Source organism: Lampris incognitus, chromosome 18 (genome assembly GCF_029633865.1).
Source record: "Lampris incognitus isolate fLamInc1 chromosome 18, fLamInc1.hap2, whole genome shotgun sequence".
Classification (NCBI taxonomy): Eukaryota; Metazoa; Chordata; class Actinopteri; order Lampriformes; family Lampridae; genus Lampris; species Lampris incognitus.
Genome location: NC_079228.1, coordinates 32,004,257 through 32,028,238, shown reverse-complemented (window position 1 = coordinate 32,028,238; position 23,982 = coordinate 32,004,257). Strand labels below are relative to the sequence as shown.

The 23,982-nt window shown below is 48.9% G+C and overlaps 1 protein-coding gene across 2 annotated transcripts in view; it reads right to left on the bottom strand.

The window, feature by feature from the left end:
- The window catches only part of pard6gb (par-6 family cell polarity regulator gamma b), a 62,728-nt gene that overhangs the window by 38,389 nt on the left and 357 nt on the right, over nt 1-23,982 (bottom strand). The window contains exons 1-2 of one of the 2 annotated variants that reach the window (XM_056298437.1): nt 14,471-14,567; nt 14,137-14,359 (exon numbers count right to left, since the gene is read on the bottom strand). In XM_056298437.1, coding sequence (XP_056154412.1) covers nt 14,137-14,359; nt 14,471-14,479 — 232 coding nt within the window. In that variant the 5' untranslated portion in view covers nt 14,480-14,567. Of the gene's footprint in view, nt 1-14,136; nt 14,360-14,470; nt 14,568-23,982 lie in introns of those variants that run through there. The other variant, XM_056298436.1, reaches the window with a different exon arrangement.

Genomic DNA, 23,982 nt, shown 5'->3' with positions numbered 1-23,982 from the left:
AGAATAGGACTCGGCACAAACCGGGCTGTGTCTGAATGCGATGTTGTTAAATTGAGAGGGGGGAAAAAAAAAAACAAACTCAGGGGACTTTGTGCAACACAAACAGTTGCAATTCATCTGCGTTTGGGGGCAAAATGGGCATCTCAAATCTTTTTGAAAAGTTTAAAAATGAATCAAGAATAAGAAAAAAAGAAAATTCGCCGGTTCGAATCCCCGTGTTACCTCCAGCTTAGTCGGGTGTCCCTATCGGCCGTGTCTGCAGGTGAGAAGCCAGATGTGGGTATGTGTCCCGGTCGCTGCAGTAGCGCCTCCTCTGGTTGGTCGGAGCGCCTGTTTGGGGAGGGGGAGGGGGAACTGGGGGGGGGGAGCGTGATCCTCCCACGCGCTACGTCCCCCTGGCGAAACTCCTCACTGTCAGGTGAAAAGAAGTGGCTGGCGACTCCACATGTATCTGAGGAGAAGTGTGGTGGTCTGCAGCCCTCCCTGGATCGGCAGAGGAGGTGGAGCAGCGACCGGGGCGGCTTGTAAGAGTGGGGTAATTGGCCAGATACAATTGGGAAGAAAAAAAGGGGAGGGGGGGGGCAATCATGGATAATTTATCAATGCGTAAGATTTTTGTGGGTAAGTGATGACCAAACATCAGCTGCCCTTTGTGTACATCTGTTGTACCCAGCAGTCCACATGATGCCCCGCCTGGAAACCTGTCGAGGGACAAACAGGTTCAACATGTGGTGGGAGCTTTGCAGGTTACAAAAAAAAAATCTCCCAGATAACAACAACCCCCGGTCCCACAGTGTCTGGAAACTTCATCGTGGTGGGGAGCGGAGGCACAGTTCAAAGCAGAGTCATAAACCCAAAACGAGCCGGGGACCTTCAAAAACACAAACACCTATATAAACTGGCCAAACACAACAGAACATACACGTTTAATTAACGCACGCGGCCGTCCCCCACCCCAGCCTGGGATCAAACAGGGGAATGGGGCTGAAAGTGTGTGTGTAGAAGCATACAAAGGAGCGACAGGTTTGATCTATGGAGCAGAAGGAAGGCCGAGAAGGCTGGATAAAAAAAACGGGAGGTTGTGTTGAACATGTGTGTGTGTGTGTGTGTGTGTGTGTGTGTGTGTGTGTGTGTGGGTGGGTGTGTGCACAAGTGTGGGTATACAAGTGTGGGTGCAGTGGCTAAAAAGGAAACTTTGTGATCGTGAAATGACTCATTTTACAAATAATGAATACTACCAGTGCGAAGCAACCGTAGTCTGTGTTTGCATGTTTGTGTGCATGTGTGTGTTCAAGTGTACGTGTGCATGTGGCTGCATGGGGTACTGCTGCAGGTTCTAAGCGCGATGCTCGGTGCTGTGGGCTGCCGCAGCACCGAGCCCAGATGATTTACAGCCCTATCCCCCCGCTGGCTGCAATGTCTCTGCAGTCAGGAGGCACAAAGAGAGCCCATTCCCCCCCATCGGATGTGTGTGCTGCTCCTCTGTCCCGCTCCTGGCGGGCAGCAGCCACCTCCATCACTCTAACTACGCCTGGCATTGTGTTGGAATTACATGGGTGGGGGGGGGAGGCCACACACAGTGTTTATTGGGAAGCCTACAAACACACCAACCTGAATGCTTTACGGCGGTGAAACTTTTCCTGGTAGAGATGTGGATTCAGTTGGCGTGGTGTAAGAGAGATGGACACACACACACACACACACACACACACACACACACACACACACACACACACACACACACGTGCACACACACACACACACGCTTTTGAGCCGCAGGAATAATCAGTCCCCCTGCTCATACACAATCTAGAGGAGGTGAAAGGACATGCTGAGCGGCTGCAAGCGGGAGAGCTTTTCCCAAAACTGGCTAGGCTCTAACCACCCAATCTCACCTGGGGATGACGCAGTCTGGAAAGGCAAAAGCATTTTCCCATGTTGGCCCCTCCTGAACGTGACCCAGATACACCCCCCGGTAATAGTTATCTACTTATTAGAGCCAAAAAAAAAAAAAAAAAAAAGATCTGAGGCTTATAAAAATCCCTCATGTAAAAGGTTTTCTCTTAAGTCTGTTCGTACCAGACATTTGTTATTGCCTGTACCAGCTGTGCATGCACGGGCTTCCCCTATTTTCCAGAATATTCCAGGGATTTATGTTGACAAAAAGGAAAATAACAACAGGATGAGAGCCAGGCCACAGAATGGAGGTGGACTGAACCTGCCCAGCCCCACCCCCCTCTCCAGAATGGAGGTGGACTCAACCTGGCCAGGCCCCCCTCTCCCTCTCTCATTCCAGAATGGAGGTAGGCTCAACCTGCCCAGACCCCCCCCCCAAGAATGGAGGTGGACTCAACCTGCTCAGACCCCCTCTCTTGCTCCAGAATGGAGGTAGACTAGACCTGCTCAGACCCCCCAACCCCCTCCTCCAGAATGGAGGTGGACTCAATCTGCCCAGGACCCCCCCTTTCTCTCTCTCTCTCGCTCTCCCCAGTATGGAGGTGGACTCAACCTGCCCACCCCACCCCCCCTTCTATCTCTGTCTCCCAGGCTGACTCCCCGCTGTCTGCAGAGCGTTTCACCCCTTGCTCTTTCGAGTTGAGTCACAGACAGGCTCTAATGTGCAGAGAAGTGGGCTTGGCTGACGTCGCTACCTGAAACAGTGCTCTGAAACACAGACCGGGCAGATCTAACAAAACGGGACGGACCTTTGCTCTTTTTGCCAGCGTGTTTCTCACAACAGCCTTTCTGTGATGTCCTGTTCTTTCATAAAGAGGGAGAGGGTCACGTAGGAGGGAATAAAGAGGGTAAGTAAAACATGAGAGAGAGAGAGAAAGACAGCTGGCTGTCTTCTTCATCCAGGAGCAGCGGGCCATGCATTTCATAACAGTCCCTCTCACACAACCAGCTCCTTCATCACAGGGCCCCGAGGCCCCTCTTTTAAACCCACCATGGAGACCGATGTTCTGTCAGCTTCGCATAATAGACGGTACCCGCTCTCTGAAAGCCTTCTGACGCTGTGAAAAGGCGCCACGGTCAGAAAGGCACAATGACAAGTCTAATGCACAGTCGGCGCACTAATATGGCCATAAATAGATTAATGGTACAAGGAGCGAGCGACCACGGTATTCGATTGTCTGCCCAGCCGATAAACAGCTGAGCCGCATTATCTGCTGAAAAGCTTCCAAAAAGGCAAGGTAGCAAAGGGGGGAGGGGGGGGGAGGGGGGAAAAAGAAAAAAGAAAAAGCTCACGCAGCGGCATGAATAAATATTACATTAGCTCCACTCATCAAGAGATCTAATCTAATCTGTGGCTAATACCAAGGGGGCCTAAATCTGATCTCTGCGGTTCGGGCTGGGATAAAGAGCAAGCGCTAATTATTGTGCCGCCTTGTTCTCTCGCGTCTGCGCGGATCAAACGCTCTGAGGTCAGAGCTCGGGATACGGCAGCCGCAGCACCGAGCCCGGCGTGCTGTTGACACATCTGTCGCACAGACGCAGCCTCATTCCTGTGTAGTCCAGCGTACTTGCAGGCAAAAGCACAGCAGATAAGAAAGATGTGTGGACAATTGTGTCGGTGCACACATGCGCACACACAAATACTAAAATGGATGTGTAGCATACATGAATATATGAACACACACAACTGCACACACACACAAAATACTCGAGGACCCTCATTGACTACATTCATTCCCTAGCTCTCAACCCTAACCTTAACCATAAGAACTACATGTCTACCCATAACCCTTATGGACCCTTAAAGAAGTGAGGACCGGACAAAATGTCCTCATGTATCACGTTTATCCTCACAAAAGAGGTGGGCTGTCAGTAATCAGACTTCACAAGTGTAGCAATATGCACGCACACACACACACGCACACGCACACACACACACACACACGCACACACACACACTCTCATGCCTGTGGGCCATGGTGAGAGGGAGGCCAGATGTGCTGACAGAATCCCTGCTGTCAGCTGCTGCAGCACACAGACAGACAGACACAACAGACACTGTGGCTCTGACGAGTGTACTAGCCGCCCAGCTTTGAAGACCATTATCGACTCATATTTGCACTCGTGCTGCCCAAGATGACGGCGACGAAGAAGCTCGCAAGCAAACACCTACGAATGGAAAAAGCCGAGGTGATACTCTGCCGAAGCTTCATCTTGAAATCCCAGAAAATCAAAGAATATGGAGAAAGGCTGAGAGACGAAACCAAAACGAAAACAGAAAAATGCTGAACTGGTAATAACAATGGGACGAGAATAGAGACCCCGGCTTGTTGGCGTGCGCTGTAAGAAACGCAGATGTGAAAGATTGGCATAGCTACATGAGAACTTCTATTCTTGTGTGGAGTAATTGTGAAGATAAATCATTCCAGATTTATTATTTAAGTGAACAGTAATCTCTCAACTTGATCTCCATCTACTTAAACTGTATGAGTATTGAGTTAATAATTAAATGAATTAATGAGTGTATAAGTAGACACCAATATTGAGTGGCTAGCACTCCTGCGTGGCTTGCGACTTGTCCAGAACTCAAAACTCTCAACGTTATACCAAAATTCGCGGTATTCCGTTATTTTTTAGATGGATAATTAAATTGATATGACAATTAAATCTGACACATTCCACCTTTAGTGGCCACAGCCCATGCAAACTCATTCAACAATGAAACCGAAACGTCAGGCCTGGTGGCTGCTGGGAAACTAGAAAATCTGTGGTCTTTTCAAGGCAGCGTGATCTTCAACACAAAAGGTCCAGGTCCGGGGGCGTCCGGGTGGCGTGGTGGTCTATTCCATTGCCTACCAACACGGTGATCGCAGGTTCGAATCCCCGTGTTACCTCCGGCCTGGTCAGGCATCTCTACAGACCCAATTGGCCATGTCTGCGGGTGGGAAGCTGGATGTGTGTGTGTGTGTGTGTGTGTGTGTGTGTGTGTGTCCTGGTCGCTGCACTAGCACCTCGTCTGGTTGGTCAGGACACCTGTTCGGGGGGAGAGGGAACTTGGGGGGGGGGGGTAGCGTGATCCTCCCATGCGCTACATCCCCCTGGTGAAACTCCTCACTGTCAGGTGAAAAGAAGCGGCTGGCGACTCCACATGTACCGGAGGAGGCATGTGGTAGTCTGCAGCCCTCCCCGGATCAGCAGAGGAGTCGGAGCAGCGACCGGGGCAGCTTGGAAGAGTGGGGTAATTGGCCAAGTACAATTGGGGAGAAAAAAAGGGGGGGGGGATCCCAAAAAAAACCCCAAACATCCATAGCCCTACTTCCAATCAAAGGTTGATTCTTCTTCTATTGCTTTTACTGTTTCCATGGCAACGTTCTGCATGGCGTTTCATGGTGAAAAACCCTCATTCAGCAATGAAGGAAGCGAACCCAAACAGGCATATGGTTTGATTTTTCAGACAGGTGTAAATTCATTGTTAAACCTGCATGTTTTCAAAGAACAGAGGGACTTTATAGGGGGGGGTGCATTGAATTAAGTATAGTTCACCCTCAGGTTTTGTTGCACACATTTGGTTTGCGGTGTGCCAACCACGCTTTAAAAAGGTCGAGACACATGGGTGTAAATGACGTCCCTCTTGTTGCACTATGCCGAGCTTCGCTCCATCCATGACCGGCGTCTATCACCTTACGCAAATGAAACAACTGGCAACAAAGCAACCGTGTTTAACACACAGAGAGGCGCTAAAGAGTCAGAGGTCGCAGAAGTAAACGGATGCTGGTAGACTATGCTCGCTTGCTGGCTGGACTTCTTAAAATCTCCCGAGTGACTGTGTGGTCCAAATTTTTGAGAAACTGCGTCGGTCTGAACATCTGCACCTCTAACTCGGCCTTAAAAAGGCACACAAGCCGTTTTCATTCTCTCCCTTTTTTTCAATTTGTGGTGGGGTCTGACGTGTTTCTGCGAGGGCTTGGCCGACGCCGATAGCTGGTCATCCAGTTTTCACAGGTGTGCGGATAACGTTTGGGTTTCGCCGAGGCCGCGTACCCAAGGCAAGCGCTTCGACACGCCAGATACGGAGCCACGCAGACACAACCTTGGCCCGCTCTGTCCGCCGTATTTATTTAAACGCTCGGGCCTTTGTGAAAACGGGGTCTCTAGTACGTTTGTTTAAAGTTTAGTCTGAGTTCAGGGCACGGACACCGTCTACTAAAACAACCACGTTTTGTCTCGCAAAACGTCGCCTGCTAAAGCAGGTATGTGTTTTGCTTGGCTGAAGACCAGTGCGTAGATGCTGCAGAGCAATTCAAGGCAGAGTGCCAATTATCCAAGACGATTGTTATATGTATGTATATACACTTCATATCTCCACAGTTCTTCCAAGCAGTATATGTTTTAGCAAAGGTGTCTGCCTCCAGGAAATCATGTTTATGACTGAAGGAGTGATTTAAGCAAGGGTGGAGAAAAACACTGCAATTTCCATTGATGTGGCCCTCTTCGAACTGGAATGTTTTCTACTCTGCATTCCTGCAGAAGACCATCATAACCATAACAGTCAGGGTCTGAAGCGAGGAGCCGCTGACCGAGTGTGTGGCCACCAGTTAGTTCATCCTCCCTCCCAGGAAGTTAAGCAACAGGTCAGCTTTCTTTCGGTTGCCTGCTATCAGACAGGATTGTAAAGTCGTTAGACTCAATTTCCATCTTACGTCGAACTTCGTCTTCGCTCTAACTGATTTCCGTGGGGGAGGGGCATTCGATTCTCCCGAGCCAATCACAAGAGACCAACGTTCCTGCTTGACTCTAACGTCTTTGTAGGTCGACACTGATGGGTAGCCATGCAAACATGCTGGTTTTGCCGGAGTTTTAAGAAAGTAAAAACAAACTACAATGGGCGTCCGGGTAGCATGGCGGTCTATTCTGTTTCCTACCAACATGGGGATCGCCGGTTCGAATCCCCATGTTTCCTCCGGCTTGGTCGGGCGTCTCTACATACACAATTGGGTGGGAGTCCTGGTTGCTGCACTAGCGCCTCCTGTGGTCGGTCGGGGCGCCTGTTCGGAGGGGAGGGGGAACTGGGGGGAATAGCGTGATCCTCCCACGCACTACAGCCCCCTGGCGAAACTCCTCACTGTCAGGTGAAAAGAAGCGGCTGGCGACTCCACATGTATCGGAGGAGGCATGTGGTAGTCTGCAACCCTCCCCGGATCAGCAGAGGGGGTGGAGCAATGACCGAGGCAGGGTTATTGGCCGGATACAATTGGGGAGGAAAAGGGGGTGCGGGGACTACGATGTCGGGGGATATTGAGAAGACATGCTGTTTAACGCTTGACAATGGCGTTAGTCTCGCCTATGATTGGCTAAATTGTTAGCCCCCCCATGGTGCTCATTGGATAATCGCTTTTTCAACCGAGAAACCGCTGTTTCACGTCATGATGCCAGACCAGAAGAACCAGCCACCTCGGTGGAGTGGGCAGATCCAAAAGGTCTGGACCCAGGCAATTCATTCAGAGGACCAGACTCCAAAACCGCGTTTGCCTGCGGAGATGAGATCTTTATCCCGTGTTTTACGACTGCAGTACTCAAACTGGCCGACAGGGGATCCTTAAACCTTGCCCTCTCTCTCATCTCATCTTCAAAACAGAAAAAAGTGCCTGATGGGTTTTTAAACCCGCTTGCCGCTGGGGCTTAGCGGTCGAAGAAAAGTCTATTTCCCATCCAGAAAGCCCCATCAGCTGGTATGTTGTTCATGTTAAGTACACAATGAGGACAGCCCTCCTCTTTAGGGGTTATCTAAACCCTTTTTGAATGAATTTGTGCAACAGGATGACAATTAGAGGACGGTTAGTGCCCATAAAACCAACACCCTAAACAAACACAACACAAAGGTTTCATACAAATCACACTCCGACTACTTAGAAATCAAACTTGGACGTATAGTAGTTGTGCGTCCGTTTCTTAATGGGAATGTGGCAGGTGTAGGATCAGTTAATAGGAATGTGGCAGGTGTAGGATCAGTTAAGGGCTACAAAAGGTGATGTGCTGACTAACCAGTATTAAAATGGGAAATGGAAATCTTGACCGCGGTCAATGCTTCATAATATCATCCTGTTCTCTGAAATTTCCACCTTTTTAAGCAGCGGCGCCATGTCAAGTGCACGCGTTTGCATGTGTGCGTGCATGCGTGCACTTGTTTCCTTGACCTTCATCTAATGTGAATCACCAGCCGGCTACACATGACTGAGCCACTACAATCACGTACCCAAACACCGTATTATTATAGACAGAGTCCTCTGTTTCACCAGCCCGGTTAGCTCACTCATCTTCTTCCACCGAAACCGACTCGACCTTCCAGTTTTACCTCTGAAAATAATCCAACTTCTCTACGGGAAAGAAGGGATGGATTGTTAGAGCACACCAGGCAACACACACACACACAGAAACTATTTTCTCTTGCTTGATCAGAAAAACTCACTATAATATGTGTGATATAAACCATTCATACAGCCATTATCCAAACCGTTTATTCTGCTCTCAGGGTCGCGGGGATGCTGGAGCCTATCCCAGCAGTCATTGGGCGGCAGGCGGGGAGACACCCTGGACAGGCTGCCAGGCTATCACAGGGCCGACACACACACACCCATTCATACCTAGGGACAATGTAGTACGGCCGATTTACCTGACCTACATGTTTTTGGACTGTGGGAGGAAACCAGAGCACCCCCAGAGGAAACCCACACAGACACGGGGAGAACATGCAAACTCCACACAGAGGACGACCCGGGATGACCCACCAAGGTTGGACTACCCCGGGGCTCGAACCCAGGACCTTTTTGCTGTGAGACGACCGCGCTAACCACTGCGCCACCGTGCCGCCTGGTGTAAACCATTTGAAAATAAATGAAACCTAATGGTACTCGATGATTAGTAGAACTGCAAGCAAAGTAAAATCTAACATAGGCTTCCCACAGCTTTTAGAAGATCATATGCAAGGGCGGCACGGTGGCCCAGTTGTTAGCGCTGCCGCCTCTCAGCAAGAAGGTCCAGGGTTCGAACCCCAGGGTTGTCCAACCTTGGGGGCCGTCCTCTGTGTGGAGTTTGCATGTTCTCCTCGTGTCTGTGGTGGGTTTTCTCCGGGTGCTCCGGTTTCCTCCCACCACCAAAAAGACATCCATGTTAGGGTTAATACTCCCGTCTCTGCCCCTGACCGAGGCAATGGAGAGGAGAACTGGAGTTGGTCCCCGGGCGCAGCATGACGGCGGCAGCCCACTGCTCCTAGCTACACAGATCACAGCTAGGATGGGTTAATTTGCAGTAAATTAATTTCCCCAAGGGGATTAATAAAGGAAACTTAACCCTTCTGTTGTCGTACGGGTAAACAAGGCCCATAACAGTGTTTAACAGCAGAGAAAAGTCTCTAAATGATCTTTTTTCAAGCTGAAATTTGATGACTTTTCCTAGAGTGACCTCAACATTAGAAAAAGTGAAACATTTTTTTCGTTCATATTTCCATGAAAGCTGTACACCACTAGGGTACTAAGATTGTCTTAGGGTCATTTTTGACCCTAAGACATGTTGGGGTCATGTGTGACTCTATAAAAACGAGTGGTGTCCACTGACTAAATGCAGTCTTTCTGCACTGGGAAGAGGGAAAGGGTCAGATAGTCACACAGTTTGTGATGAATGACAGCTTGTTTCTTTGTCCAAAACAGATTTGGGGTTTAAAATTAAATTAAGTTGCTTTGATTTAGAGGTTTAATGAAGGCGGGTCATGAATAACCCTTATGACAAGGGCAGTATACAGAATGTGAGGACAACACAAGGGCTAACTTAATAACTTAAGATCCAGTACATCCATCCATTATCCGAAGCGCTTATCCCGCTCTCAGGGTCGTGGGGATGCTGGAGCCTATCCTAGCAGTCATTGGGCCGACACACAGGGCCAACATACACACACACACACACACACACACACAGTCATACCTAGGGACAATTTAGTATGTCCGATAAGATCCAATACAGCCCCATGTGATGAAGCGGTGCACATTTACGAAGCGACGGGCACCTTCTGCCTTTACCCTGGTGAGACACCCGGCGAGTACTGGTTTATATCGACAGGCCGTCAGATAGAGTGTACCGAGTGGAAAAATGTAGAACACACATACCCCCCCCCCATTTGTGCGGGTAATGACTAAACGGGCCGCCTTCACAGCCCAGAGGGAGTTGTGGGTAACGGCTGTACAACCGCACAAGCGCTGCACGTGGCGGGCCCAATTTTACAACCAATGGTAATCCGAGCCCTGAAGGGGAGTCGGGGAGACATTCGTTCGCTATGAGGCACGTGCATGCGTACAAAAACGCACGCACGCACGCACGCACACACACACACACACACACACACACACACACACACACACACACACAAACAAACAAACAAAAACACAAGATGAGTGAGTTCAAATGGAAAACACGGATGTCCGACCACAGAGAGGAAAGGGGGGGGGGTCATTTAAACTGGTAATAAGATGCAGAGGTCACAGGTCACATTCATAAACCACACACACAGATGATGACGGCGCCTCCTTTCTTTTCTTTTTATCCTTTCCTCACAGCCCTTGTGGCCTTGGCCTCTCTTCTCTGACTGTCTGGCTGCTTCCTCACCTCCGTCTCATCTCTGACTGGAAAACATCTGAACGGCAGTAACGGTGCCGGCCGGGCCATAAAACCCAGGGACACCGCACTATTACCCATAGGATTACTACGTCATCTGCAAATGTGGGCTGCGGAAGACTTATGGACTCTTAAAACTACACCCCCCCCCCTCCCCATTTCAAACGACCTTTGTCTATTGCCTTCTGAGTGGAAAACAAAAAGGGGAAGGGCGAGAAAGAGAGACGGGGAGAGGATGCCCCCTCTGACACTGCTGCTACGATAACGCCGTTTGGTATTTTGTCTTCTATTTTTGGAAACACAAGATAATATCTAGTTTAGAGATGAGAAAAATGTGCGCCGAGCATCATGGGAGATGCTTTGATATGTTTTTGCTCAGTGTGTGTGTATGTGTGTTTTTGTGTGTCTGCATGTGTGTGAGGGAGGCATAAAGGTTGGTTTGGTGTGCAAAGCTAGTTAGAAAAGCCCCTACGATGACATAGAGTGAGTCACACCATCTGTGTGTGTGTGTGTGCGTGTGTGTGTGCGTCCATCCGTGCGTGTGTGTGTGTCCCTCCTTTATCTCTGCTGGTGGGCTGACTGGGAATAAGGAGCTCCATGGTGACACCAGTGGCCAACTCATTGCTGATGTGTGTCTGATGACTGGTACTATATGGTGCAGACCGGTGCAGTGCCCGCTAAATCACAATCGCGCACATGTACAAACGTGCAAACTCCCCACACAGACGCACAACAAGCACCTCTGACACGCACATAATTAGTCAAGCTCATTTAAAGAACACACACACACACACACACACACACACTCTTCTGAGACGTGAGGTAAGTGTACACAGCCATACACGCGGCTCATTGTGTAGCTGCCAACAACAGACTCCAGTGAGGCTCAAGATGTTTAGACTGGCACGGTCACAACAGCGCTCATCCCCGCTGGATTACATCACCGCGGCGTGACCGCCAATCCGTCAACACCGCAACTACTGAAACAACACGGGCACCGGACCTTCCTGTGTGCTGCTGAAGCTGCCCCCAAATGAGGATCAGACCCTACCAGCTAGCTAGGAGAGGCAGGAAGTGGGACGAGGGTAGAAGGAGGAAGTTGTGTAGGTCATGGGTCACAAGCGCATAGTGTAGAAAAGTGCAGATCCTGACCCCACAGGGCGGTCAGTAAGCCCAGTGTGCATTGAGGGACAGTGTTGCGGAGCTGGACAAGGCAGAAAGAGAAGGCAGCCGTACTGAAAAGCAGGAACCAGGACCTGATGCTTAACTTACTGTAGTGTTTGTATTTACATTTCGCATTTGGGTCCTAATTCGATCTGCGAGATCCAGTATCGAGCCCATTAAGACTTGCAAAAGAAAACAAAAACAAGTACAGATGGTGAAGGTCACAGCCACAAAGTGCGGAGATCATATGAAAAGTAGACGTTTGAGGGGTTGGATAGGGGAGAAGGGGATGTGATTTTGGAGGGGAGAGGAAATTAGTGGGGGGAGAGAGGAATGTCCAGTTTTATGCTTGTTCAAGTCATTTTCTCAAACTTCAATAATCGGTGGTTCTTGGCAGAACGTCGCTCGATGGGAAGCGCAAATCTGACTCTTTGTTTAGTCTGCCTCTGCGAACAAAGAGGGAATTGATTATGCATGCTTTTTTAGCGCAAGAGCTCTACAAAATGCTAATGTGCTCTTATTGGCAGCGAGGAAAAACTCTCTAAGAAATGTTTGTGCCTGAAACACGCCTTTAACTTCGCCCTAAAAGCAAAGGCCGAGCTTTTCATTAGCTAAATATCAACTTATTCGTAGATTTCTGACATTAGACTGACACATTTTAGTCAGCACTACACATCCACACTTGTTTATCTAATTCACACAATATATATGAGTATACACAAATTCGGTGTGTGCCATTATATCCATGTTTGGCTGTAAAATGAAGGGCTACACTATTCTGAAACACAGCAGCTGGCTCGCTCACAATGAAAAAGCTGCAGGTTTACATTGGTTGTACAACTTTGGCGCAAGTCCCACCCAACTTAACAATCGGCGTATTCAGCCGAAGAAGCCACGCTCCCTTTTACAAGACAACGCGTCATCGCACGGTGCAGGGATGAAGAGGTGCCTCCTCCTCGAGTGGAAAGCCGTCACCCTGTCTCGCAATCTCACGCAAGCTAATCAGGCACGCCGAGGCCCGGCTTTTGTGCTTCAGCTGCCGGACCGCAATTAAAACAATACCCTGGAGGGTACGTGTTCAGCTCACGATGGAGCTTAATGGCATTCCAAGGAGGACCGGGGCTGTGAATGGACGTGAATGGTTGACGGCATACGAATGACGCTATCTCACTAGCTAGCTAGCTGGTAGGCGGGCAAGGCCCACTCCGGAGCTGTGGCTCGGTGAGGGACGGAGGTGGAGAGAGGGATGGAGGTAAAGTCTAAATGTAGGTCCCATTCAAGGTTTTATCTTCCAATGCACACAAACACACCATAGACACATTCACACACACACACCATACAGATACACACACACACACGAGAGTGAGGGACAGACAAGAGAGACAGACAGAGCTCAGTGAGGAGCCTCTCTTTTCATGCAGATCTTTTGTCTCACAGTAATGTCTGGTATGCTGGGATACAGGCTCTGCTCAATGACCTGATTTCTATGGGCTGCCACGGCACCGGCGGCCTGTGTGTGTGTGTGTGTGTGTCTGCCTGCAAGCCCTTCCTTTGGATAAGACACAGGACTTAGCTCAGCAGACAGACACAGACAGCTTCGGCCCATAAGGGGGCAGGAAACACCACACACACACACACACACACAAGGTAAACAACAAGGCCTGGAGCGCTCATAGCTGGAAGACAGACATAATTAGATAAGGAAATATGCTGTGGGAAACTTATTTTGATTAGCGATATCACAACTGAACGGATACAAGTGACGGGTCGGTTTGTGTGCAAATATGAAGTTGACGGCATTGTGAATTTACTGGTTGAAGAACATTAGAGATCAAACCCGATATGAATTTGTTTGAGCCCCAATCAAAGTTGGAAACAAACCCATCCAGCTATTTTCCGCGTCCTAATGGTGGAGGAAAAAAAACAAACAGCCAGCTAAAAATCACTGAATTCACTTTATCTAGGCATCCTACTTCTAGTGGATATATTATGCAATATGATGTCCATTCAGTTCACAAGGGGCATCGCCATCGGGGCTAACACTTAAACACACACAAACACGCAGCTCGCACACCCACTCTCGTGCATACATGCACACACACAGTCACACACAAAATTTCCACCATCGGCCCACTTACCTACATACAAACACTTCCTCTAAACCTCATGAGGGTTCAAATATATCCTCTACATATGTGTGCACGCTCTCTCGTCCTGTGTGTTTTTGTGCGATATAAATTCAGTGTGATGACTGATAAATTGACTGACTGGTTGTTGAATGAGCGTAAAATCTAAAAGAAAATGCAGAGAGGAGGACCCCCCCCCCCCTTTAAAACCCTTCAAAGACAGACCTACCTTGTCTCTGAATGAAGATCCTGAGCAGGGGGTGGGCCGTGGACACCGCCTTGCAGAAGTTGTCGTCGTTGTTGATTGGCAGCAGGTCACCGTGGATGTCGGCGTAGCCAATCATCACCTCCATGTTGGCGATGCGGTGGATGTGCATGATGAGCTTGTAGAACTCCTCGAACTTGCCCGGCTTGACCCGGTCCACCGAGAACCGCCGGAACTCTGCCCCGTACTGTGTGGAGGGGGGGGAAAGAAGACCAGAGCACAGGGAAGGTTACTATGACAACCAAACAGGAAGAGGAAGCCGGAATGTCTGACCTCATGCATTTCTATCCAAACAGACCTCGTGCATTTTCTCCAAACCAGGCAGCAGGTTTGGACGCAAGTTTCGCGGCTGTCTCGACACACGGCCGTGCCTCCCACTCTGATAAAGAGACGGATGGTTTTATTGTCCTCAGGGAGGACATTCTTCTGCGCAGTCGGTACACGTTACACAGAAGACGACAGGGTGAACCAAGAGGGAAGCTGACGTAAACCACCCATATTCAAACACTTGAACAAAAAAATAACGCCGACTAACACGGATGCGCCCACCTGATAAATAACGCACTGGAGATTCCCATATGTGAGTGACCCCCCCCCCCCCCCGGTATCAATCATGCAAGCTTCATGCATTTCCTTTAGGTTTTACTGAAGAAATGGGAACACAAAGTCGTCTCAAAGCAAGACACAATCCTTCATCCAACAAAGTCAAGACTGATATAACTTCTCATTGACAAGCGTCCCTGTTGCTTGGAGCTTCACGAAAACACAAACAACAAAACCTCTGGGAGATTTAACGGTGAACCGCATCACTGGACCGCACATTTATCCACCATCGTCCAAGAGTTCAGCACAAGAACAACAGAACACGAGCAACAAACTGTCAGACGCACATCAGGTACAGTTCAGTCCAAATGAAATGGAAGAGCAAGTGTTTGTGTCTGTGTTTGTGTGTGTGTGTGTGCGTGTGTGTGTGTGTGTGTCTGTGGGGGGGATAGGTGGGTCATAAATTGAACAATGGAGCAAAACAGGTAGATGAGTCAGCGACCCCAGCATGTAGAAATGGCAGCCGCTCACCATTTACGCACAAGACTTGAGCAACTGCGGGGAAGCTCGGCTGCTGAGGTCACCAGACGAACCGACGACGAGGGCGGCAGGAAGAGAAAGACACAGAAGAAGAACGACTACGGGGGAGCAAATGAAAGCAGACACAGTGTCACAGATGTGAAGTACAACCGTTGTGCGACTATGTTGCGAACGAAACGATACGGGATCGCCGCCTTTGGGTTGGATTTATTGTAAAGCGACTCTGAGTGTTAGAAAAGCACTATATAAGTTAATTATTACTAATATTATTAATTGGAAGTAGGTCAAGTATGGACCGCACAAGTATTGAGTAGCTAACGTTACATATTATTTATGCCGTCCCGGTTGGATGCTAAAGCTAAAGCTAGCTCGTCTGAGTCGTGTTTTTAGCTGAGCAGTAACCCAGGAAAGCATGCCAACACATCAGAAAACACTTAAAAAGCTTTTATCAACAGACCGATTTAAGTCAACATGTTGAAGGTCAAGTCAAGTAGGTTCTACTTGTCCCGACAATTGTTGTTTAGCAGCGCCAACATTTAAACACACAAACACTCCATAGGAACGCATTAGACCAATAAATACAACATGTAGTGAGGAGAACAAAGCCAGTGAAAAGCAACACAACAGTAATTAATCAATAATCAATATTATTATTACTATTATCATTAGTTTATTATATTATTATATTATTACTATCATTATTATTAGTAATTAAGTAAGAAGGTGATAGATCACATCTTACTTCCGTCTCTGTCGATGGAGTTTCTGTGAAATCCTACCTCCACTGAAACCGCATGGGTGATACCAAGTGACAGTGACAGAATACTCGGAGGCTAAGAAAGGCCAGTGGTGGGGGCGTGGAATATATTTTGCCAATCTTCTTACCAATGACAATTGTCGAGTTGATCACACGAAACAAAAAAAAATCTTTTAACATCCTACAACAGCATGTGTTTTTGGATGCGCTCACAAACTTCTTTCGGAGGCGCCGCAGTGCAGACGGTACAGCTAAACGTGAGACCGAATGAGTTTGTGAATGAGTGAGTGAGAAGTGATGCAAACACGATTAGTCAGCTGATCGACTGGACGATCGACAGAAAACTAATCGATTACCGTTTTGGCAGGTGACTGATCGTTTAAGTCAGTCGTCGAGTACAAATACCAAACGTTTGTTGTTCGGTAGTTTCATAAATGCTCACATCAGGAATCAGATATGGTTTCTCCCCGCCCACAGCAGTGCAACACAAAGACAAGAACGCATATCTAAAAACTACAAGAACACATATCAAAGTACAACAAAAAAAATCACTGTCCAAGAGAACGAACGCCAGGATGAGTGTTGGAACTGCCGGTCTGCATGGGCTAGCAGTTAGCTTAGCCTGCCCCACTTCCACGTCCCGTCAGACTGCCCTCGGTGTTTCCTCTTCGGGCACAGCTCCGGGCAGGGCCGTGGTCCCTTGGCCCACAGGACGCGGCAGACCAGGCTCCCCCAGCCCATCCAGCGCCAGCTCCCCCAGCCATCAAACGAAGACACAAACTTAGACGCAGATGTGGACAAAGACACTGCATGGATGGTGCTGGTTGAGGCCGTTGCAAACGTGAATTCGCGCCGCAATTTTCCTACCTTCCTCTGATTTATATAATTATGAATTGAACACTACTTGAGGTTTCTGTGGTTGTCAGTCAGACTGAGTAACGCGCCCTCTGGAAATGCGCGTTCATCGATGTTTTTGACTTCTAACCGACTGAGTGATTAATCCATTAAATCCAAACAATAATGGATAGATTAATCAAGTACGAAAATAACTGCTAGTTGCAGCCGTAGTGAGAAGATGGATTCATGAGCTGCTTCACATCCAAAAAGAGAAGCGGGTAAACAAAAGAATGACACGGTCCTCGTAACCACAACGCCGCACGCTGGGAAACAGCACGAGCATGACTACAAATGACCACCCTGCCTCCGTTAGTGACTGTAATCTTACTGTAATTATCCGCTCAGGGGGAGAAGATGAGAGGAGCTGAGAGAAGAGGAGCGAGAGAGGAGACAGAAGAACTGACAGGAGAGGAGGGAGGAAAGTAAAAAGAGCTGACAGAAAGAGCAGGGCGGAGAGAGGGTTACATTAACTCCATCTACTCTGTAATTAAGAGTTGACATGTGATCTTAAGACAAGAGGAAGTATGTTGGGAGAATTCTGGGGTGCCAGGATGGTGTCAAGTTTGCCAGATCCACTTAGCCATTTCAACCCCCCCCCTCCACACACACACACACACACACACACACACGCGCGCGCGGAATGAATAACAATCTAGGCAGCACTGAACCTGCAATCTAGAAAATGAGACCTAACTTTGATCGCTGCTCATAAAACTAAACCTCAATTTTAGGCCTTGTTCAGACTGCCAGCCCAAATCCGTTTTTTGGCATACCCAGATTGTATCCAGATTGATGTTAGAAAGTCTGAACAGCAGGAAAAAAAAAAAAAAAAAAACACGTGAAACGCGATTTTTGCAAATCGGATCCAAACCACATTTGGAGGTGGTTTGAAATGCGATTCCAATCGGATTTCTAGTCCAGCCGGTCTGACCGCCCAAATCGGATTTCAGACTGTCAGACTGTGTCAAACATGGAACCACACCTCTCGCTGCACAGTGGAGCCCGCCACAACTGCAGCATAGATCATCACAACGTATACCGCCGGCCTCGTCCATCACCGAGTTTGTCTGGTGTGACGGAGGAGTTCTGCACCATGAGTTTATTTACTTATTTATTTACTTATTTATTTATTTGGGGAGATACTTTATTGATCCCTGTAGGGAAATTCTGCTCTGCATTTAACCCATCCTAGCTGTGTAGCTAGGAGCAGTGGGCAGCTGCTGTGCAGCACCCGGGGACCAACTCCAGTTCGTCTTGCCATGCCTCAGTCAGGGGCACAGACAGTATTAACCCTAACATGCATGTCTTTTTTTTGATGGTGGGGAAACCGGAGCACCTGGAGGAAACTCACCGCAGACATGGGGAGAACATGCAAACTCCACCAGAGGATGACCCCCAAGGTTGGACAATCCCAGGATTCAAACTCAGGAACTTCTTGCTGTGGCCAGGTAGCATCTGGATGTGGGCCACTTCAGGCAATGATGCGGTACTGATGACCTTCTTCTGGCCCTGCAAAATGGATGTGAGCCTGAAGTGGCCCACATGTATAATAGCAAATATGGCCTAAATATGCCAAATCAAATGTGGGTCTTTTTTGGCAAAGATGCGGTGATCTCAGCAACATGTCATCTGGATGTGACCCTGAAGTGGCCCGTGTGGTAAATGGTGAATATGGCCCAAATATCACAAAACAAATATGGGCCACCTTTGGCAAATATGTGGCACATGCGACATTGCTATGGCTTGGTTCTGGCCCAGATCTGGCAAACAGGAGCAGACCACCCAAGTGGCATCATTCCACGGGGTATGTGGGCTGGCTGAAAGCGTCGCGTGTGGGACGGGTCCGGGCCGCAGGTATTTTGCCATCTGGGTGAGGCGACAGCGCTAACCACCGCACCACCGTGCAGCCCTAAACCGCTGTTATTACTAATAAACGTGACGTTTATTTAGTTCACAGACTTTCATTTAGTTCACCACAACAACACCCTGTGACCGCCATGGAAACTGAACTGTCTTTTGTGATGCCATCAAAATGAGAATACGCTTTGTATGAGCGATCTTTTTGCTCCTTCAGGAATACACCATCCAATTTCGCTAACAACGTTACCATACCGTTATCACTGTCCAATTCTTCTGCGGAGATTTCCCCGGCTCTTCCTTCAAGCCCCAAAGCAACAACAAGGGCTTGTTTCTTTTTGTCGAGTTCAGTAACCTGCGTCCAGATATTGACTTCATTTTTCCAACATTCGTATGGCCTGGCTTCATCAAGGCATGACTAAAGGCGTTGGATCGGCTGGGGGAGCCTGGTCTACTGCGTCCGGTGGGCCCCGGGACCACGGCCCTGCCTGGAGCTGCGCCCGAAGAGGAAACACTGAGGGCGGTCTGACAGGACGCGGAAGCGGGGCAGGCTAAGCTAACTGCTAGCCCATGCAGACCGGCAGTTCCGACAGTCATCCTGGCTGGCGCTCCATTCTCTGGACAGTGGAATTCTTGGACTGTGTTGCACTGAGTGGACTGTGTTGTTAACTGTTTGTGTTTTGGGGGTTTTTTTTTGTTGCTTTGTTCTCTCTGTTTTTGTATGTTTTGGGGAAATTTGGGATGTGTGTTTTTGTCTTTTGTGTCGCACTGCTGTGGGCTGGGGGAAACGGAATTTCGTTTCTTTTGTGTGCGCAAGTACATGACAGAAATGACAGGCGTCCGGGGAGCGTAGCGGTCTATTCCGTTGCCTACCAACACGGGGATCTTCGGTTCGAATCCCCGTGTTACCTCCGGCTTGGTCGGGCGTCCCTACAGACACAATTGGCCGTGCCTGCGGATGGGAAGCCGGATGTGGGTATGTGTCCTGGTCGCTGCACTAGCGCCCCCTCTGGTCGGTCGGGGCGCCTGTTCAGGGGGGAGGGGGGACTGGGGGTGGTGAAACTCCTCACTATCAGGTGAAGAGAAGCAGCTGGCGACTCCACATGTATGGGAGGAGGCATGTGGTAGTCTGCAGCCCTCCCCGGATCGGCAGAGGGGGTGGAGCAGCGACCGGGACGGCTCCGAGGAGTGGGGTAATTGGCCGGATATAATTGGGGAGAAAAAAAAAGGGAAAATTCCATTAAAAAAAAAAAAGACAATAAGTTGTTCCTGATAATTGGCAACCATCCTCTGCTACCAATGTGGTTTGACTTGTCAGCCCGATTGTTTTTGGGCGGGCAAGATGATGGATCGCCATTTCTCACACTTCCGTGTTGGTAAACCGCGTCACCACCATATGTAGTCACTCACGCCTACGTCGTTACCACAGCAACCCATACAGGTAGGTTGGTGATGCCTGGACACACAAATCCGATCTGATCACCTGCAAATAACAGTGCGGACAGTCTGTCTTGAAGATCTGATGTGAGAAACAAATCCGATTTGCCTGCAGTCTGAACTAGAGACCGACTGCTTCTTAAAAAGCTGAAAAACGGGTTCTCTCGGGGGGGGGGGAAGACTTTAGAAAAGGCGTAGGTGGCATCTGGGCAAACAAAAGCTAAAACCTGACGGTGTAATTAATGAACGTCAACAGATCAAAACCCAACACTCGACAGCGGGCTAAACCGTGAGCTTGTTTCTGCGTTTTAATGCCGACCCAAGGCCCGGCGACGCCTGGGGGCGTTAACAGCACCGTTTTTCCCCCCTCGACGTACTTGAAACATAGCGTGAAGAATCTATTTTCAAACCAAAACGCGGCCCATGGGCACAAGCAAGCCTCAACATGCGGCAATTAATCACTGGCCTAAATTCTGAATCCAAAACCTGAGAATACATCACACGAGGGGTGACATCACCTCTCCTCCGCGCCTATCAGGACAAAGCGAGGCTGACAGGCTCAAACACGTCTGCAGATGCACTCACCTCTGACACAGAGGAGAGCGCATGGAGGCTAAAAAATCCCCGCATCTTCTGCGGTGTTTGTGTCTGGCTGGGGTCCCCGAAGAGTCTTTAAAGTGGCGACAAAAGGCTGATTCACACTTGGGGATATGAATAAAAAACCCAGAGACGCCCATAAACAGGTCTGCTTTGAAGTGCAGCCGGCCTTAGCGGGCTTTCAGCTCAAACTGGATTTTATGCTAATGAGGTTTGGGAGCTCAAGAAGGAATTTGGAAGGGGGAAGAAAGAGCGGGTGGAAGGACCTGTTCACCCCCCCCCCCCCACACACACACACACACACACTCCACTATCTCAGATTAAAGCTTCAAGTTGAGTCAAACCAGCTCCAAGCGGAGGGTCCCAGATAACCAGCCAGACACCTTCAGCGTTGTCTCCGATAGTTTTATCAATGCAGAAGCCCCCCCCCCCCCCACCCAAACTAAACACAACAAACTCACCCTGCTCCGGGGTGAACCCGGCAGGAATATCAGGGATCCAAACCACACACGCAACCAAGACAGCAGACGCACCGCTACTGCTTTTCCCACGCCGATGTCGGCTTCTGCATGCAGGATTTTGCACGCTTTTTAAACACACTGCATTTTTCTTATTGTGTCCAATAAGCCCGATTGGGTTTTCTTTTTGTCACATAAATTCAAATTGCTTAGTTTCTTTTTCATCATCATCATCTCCTTAAATGATCCCCTCCCCTTCATAGTGATGCACAAATAACCTGTACGTAACCCTGAGTCCTCTCGTTTATCTGACCTACTTGAGGTGCACATCATTTATCATGTCTTGTTGTCAGATGAAATCCAGATTCAGTGCCGCACCACCCCCGGTGCCAAAACTGCCTCACATCTGGCTTCAATTGGGTTAAGATCTTGGGGGTGAAGGCATCTTTTCAATCCCAAATTGATTCGGCTAGTTTCTGAAACCACCCACCTACCAATTCTCACACACACACACACACACACACACACACACACACACACACACACACACACACACACACACACACACACACACACACACACACACACACACACACACACACGTAGAAAGAGAAGCGGTCATAATTGATTGGGACATAAATAGAGGGATGAGTCACTTTTTCGAGTCATTAAAAGTCTAAATGAGTGACAATGAATGAGCAGTGAGTCACAGCCAGTGACAACTATTTCAACGTGACGACAGCATCAGTCCTGCCCATCCCACCCAACCCGCACCTACAAACAATACCAGTACGAACACACCAACTTCCTCTCTTCTCGATGGAGTGATCTGGAATACGATAAACCTACAAAACAAATGCAACAAAACGACATGAAAATACAAACTGTTGCTCTTTGCTGGGGATAAATCAATGTGCATGACCAAATCATGTGCTTTAAACCTCCAGTTCAAGTTTGGTTTTGCAGAGTCGAACCAAATGAGATAAGGGTATCGGCATCCGTTTCACAGTTAAACTGGCTAATTTGCTAATTGGTCGTGTTTACAAACAACCTCACCGTCTTCATTTTGGGGACTGGAGTTCTTTTGTATAGACACACTGCGCAAAAGTGTGAAGATTTGTTTAGCCAAATGAAGTTAGGCAGAATTTGTACCAAAGAAAAAAAGAAAGAAAAAAGACAGCAACGTGGCCTAAAAAATGCAGAAGGGATAGGTGTGAGGGTGTTGAGGGGGTTAATGTCGTTGAAGGAGAACACAGGTGTTTGCAGTGGCGTGGGTTCATGCACATGCATGTCAGAACCCCCCCCCCCCCCCCCGCTCTTCCCCCAACCCACAGAGCCGTCTTTCAACTCCACTGGTGGGTGACAGTTGGTGAAATAACAGAGCGGTAACGCACCATCACTCAAGTGCACGTCCAACATCCCATCTCATCCAGCACCTCTTACCCTAAACCTGGGCTCACTACCCTACCCTGCCCCGACACAACGCCGTCTGATGCCACGACCCCTGCAACTCACCCCAGACACTCAGCAAGCAAAGCTGGGGCTACACACAACCTGCAGCATTCACCCATGTCCACTGCGAGACGATTCAGCTTTGACTCAGGTACCAGAGGACACACAGGCAGGTTCTTCTTCTCATGCACAGCATGTCTGGGTAATCACACGTTGTTTTGGGTTTGATTTCAACACAACAGCTAAGTGCACTGTGGTGAAAATACACACGTACGTGTCTGCAGATGCACTGCTGTGCTGACAAAGTTTTACCCACAAAACTCGCCCCACACGAGCTCGCAGATGGTTGACGTCAGCTGTGGCGACGACATACCTGCTGGTTGACCGTGTTTAAGATAAGGTAAGTTTTATTGACCCCACAGGGGATCTCAAGTTGCTGCAGCAGCTGGACGGCACAGACTGCACGCAGGTGTCACCGACTGCAAAAATGCTGCGCAAAAAGGGGTGTAATGAATATCCAAATATACAAATTATGTATGTGCAAAAAAAAAGTGCAGTGTGCTTATGCAATTAAGCAAATATGCGGATGTAAAACTGCACGCATGCATATATATATATGTGTATATATACGAAGCAGTTACGCGAAAATAAACCTACACAGAATCACGAGCCCACTGTGCGGATGAATGGAACGCGCGGACGCAGAAAAGTCAATGGATTTGACGGATTGAGCCCTCGCGCACCACGCAACCAATCAAAACCCCTGGGTAAATTCAAACAATGTGGCGAAAATAATCCCACTGACGTTGCAGCAATCCCGCAGAGGACATCAGAGCCGCAGCCGACGGCTGGCAGGGCTTCACACCGACCCGAGTGAAGTGTGTGTTTATCTCCAAGTAAACCTGCACACCGGATAGCAGATGGAGGCTGAAGTCACAGCGGATAATAGTTCTGCCCTGACTTTGACTCGAGAGCTGATTCGTGACAGACAGACAAGACAGACAGACAGACAGACTGACGACCCCCCCCCCCCCCCGCGGGAATAATGTCATGTTATTGCAAGATGGGAAATCCTCGGGAAGTTTGGGAACACATGCACAAAACGACGCACGACATCCGCAAACGTGTTTTAAACATAAGAGCATAAGCGCCGCTTTACACTTAACAGGGGTCGAGAAGCGCCTCGGCGGAGGGGGGGGGGGCTTCTTGACCAAAGCGCAGCCGACCACGGCTCGTTCTGAGGGAGGACCATGTGAACTCTCTGCTAGTCTC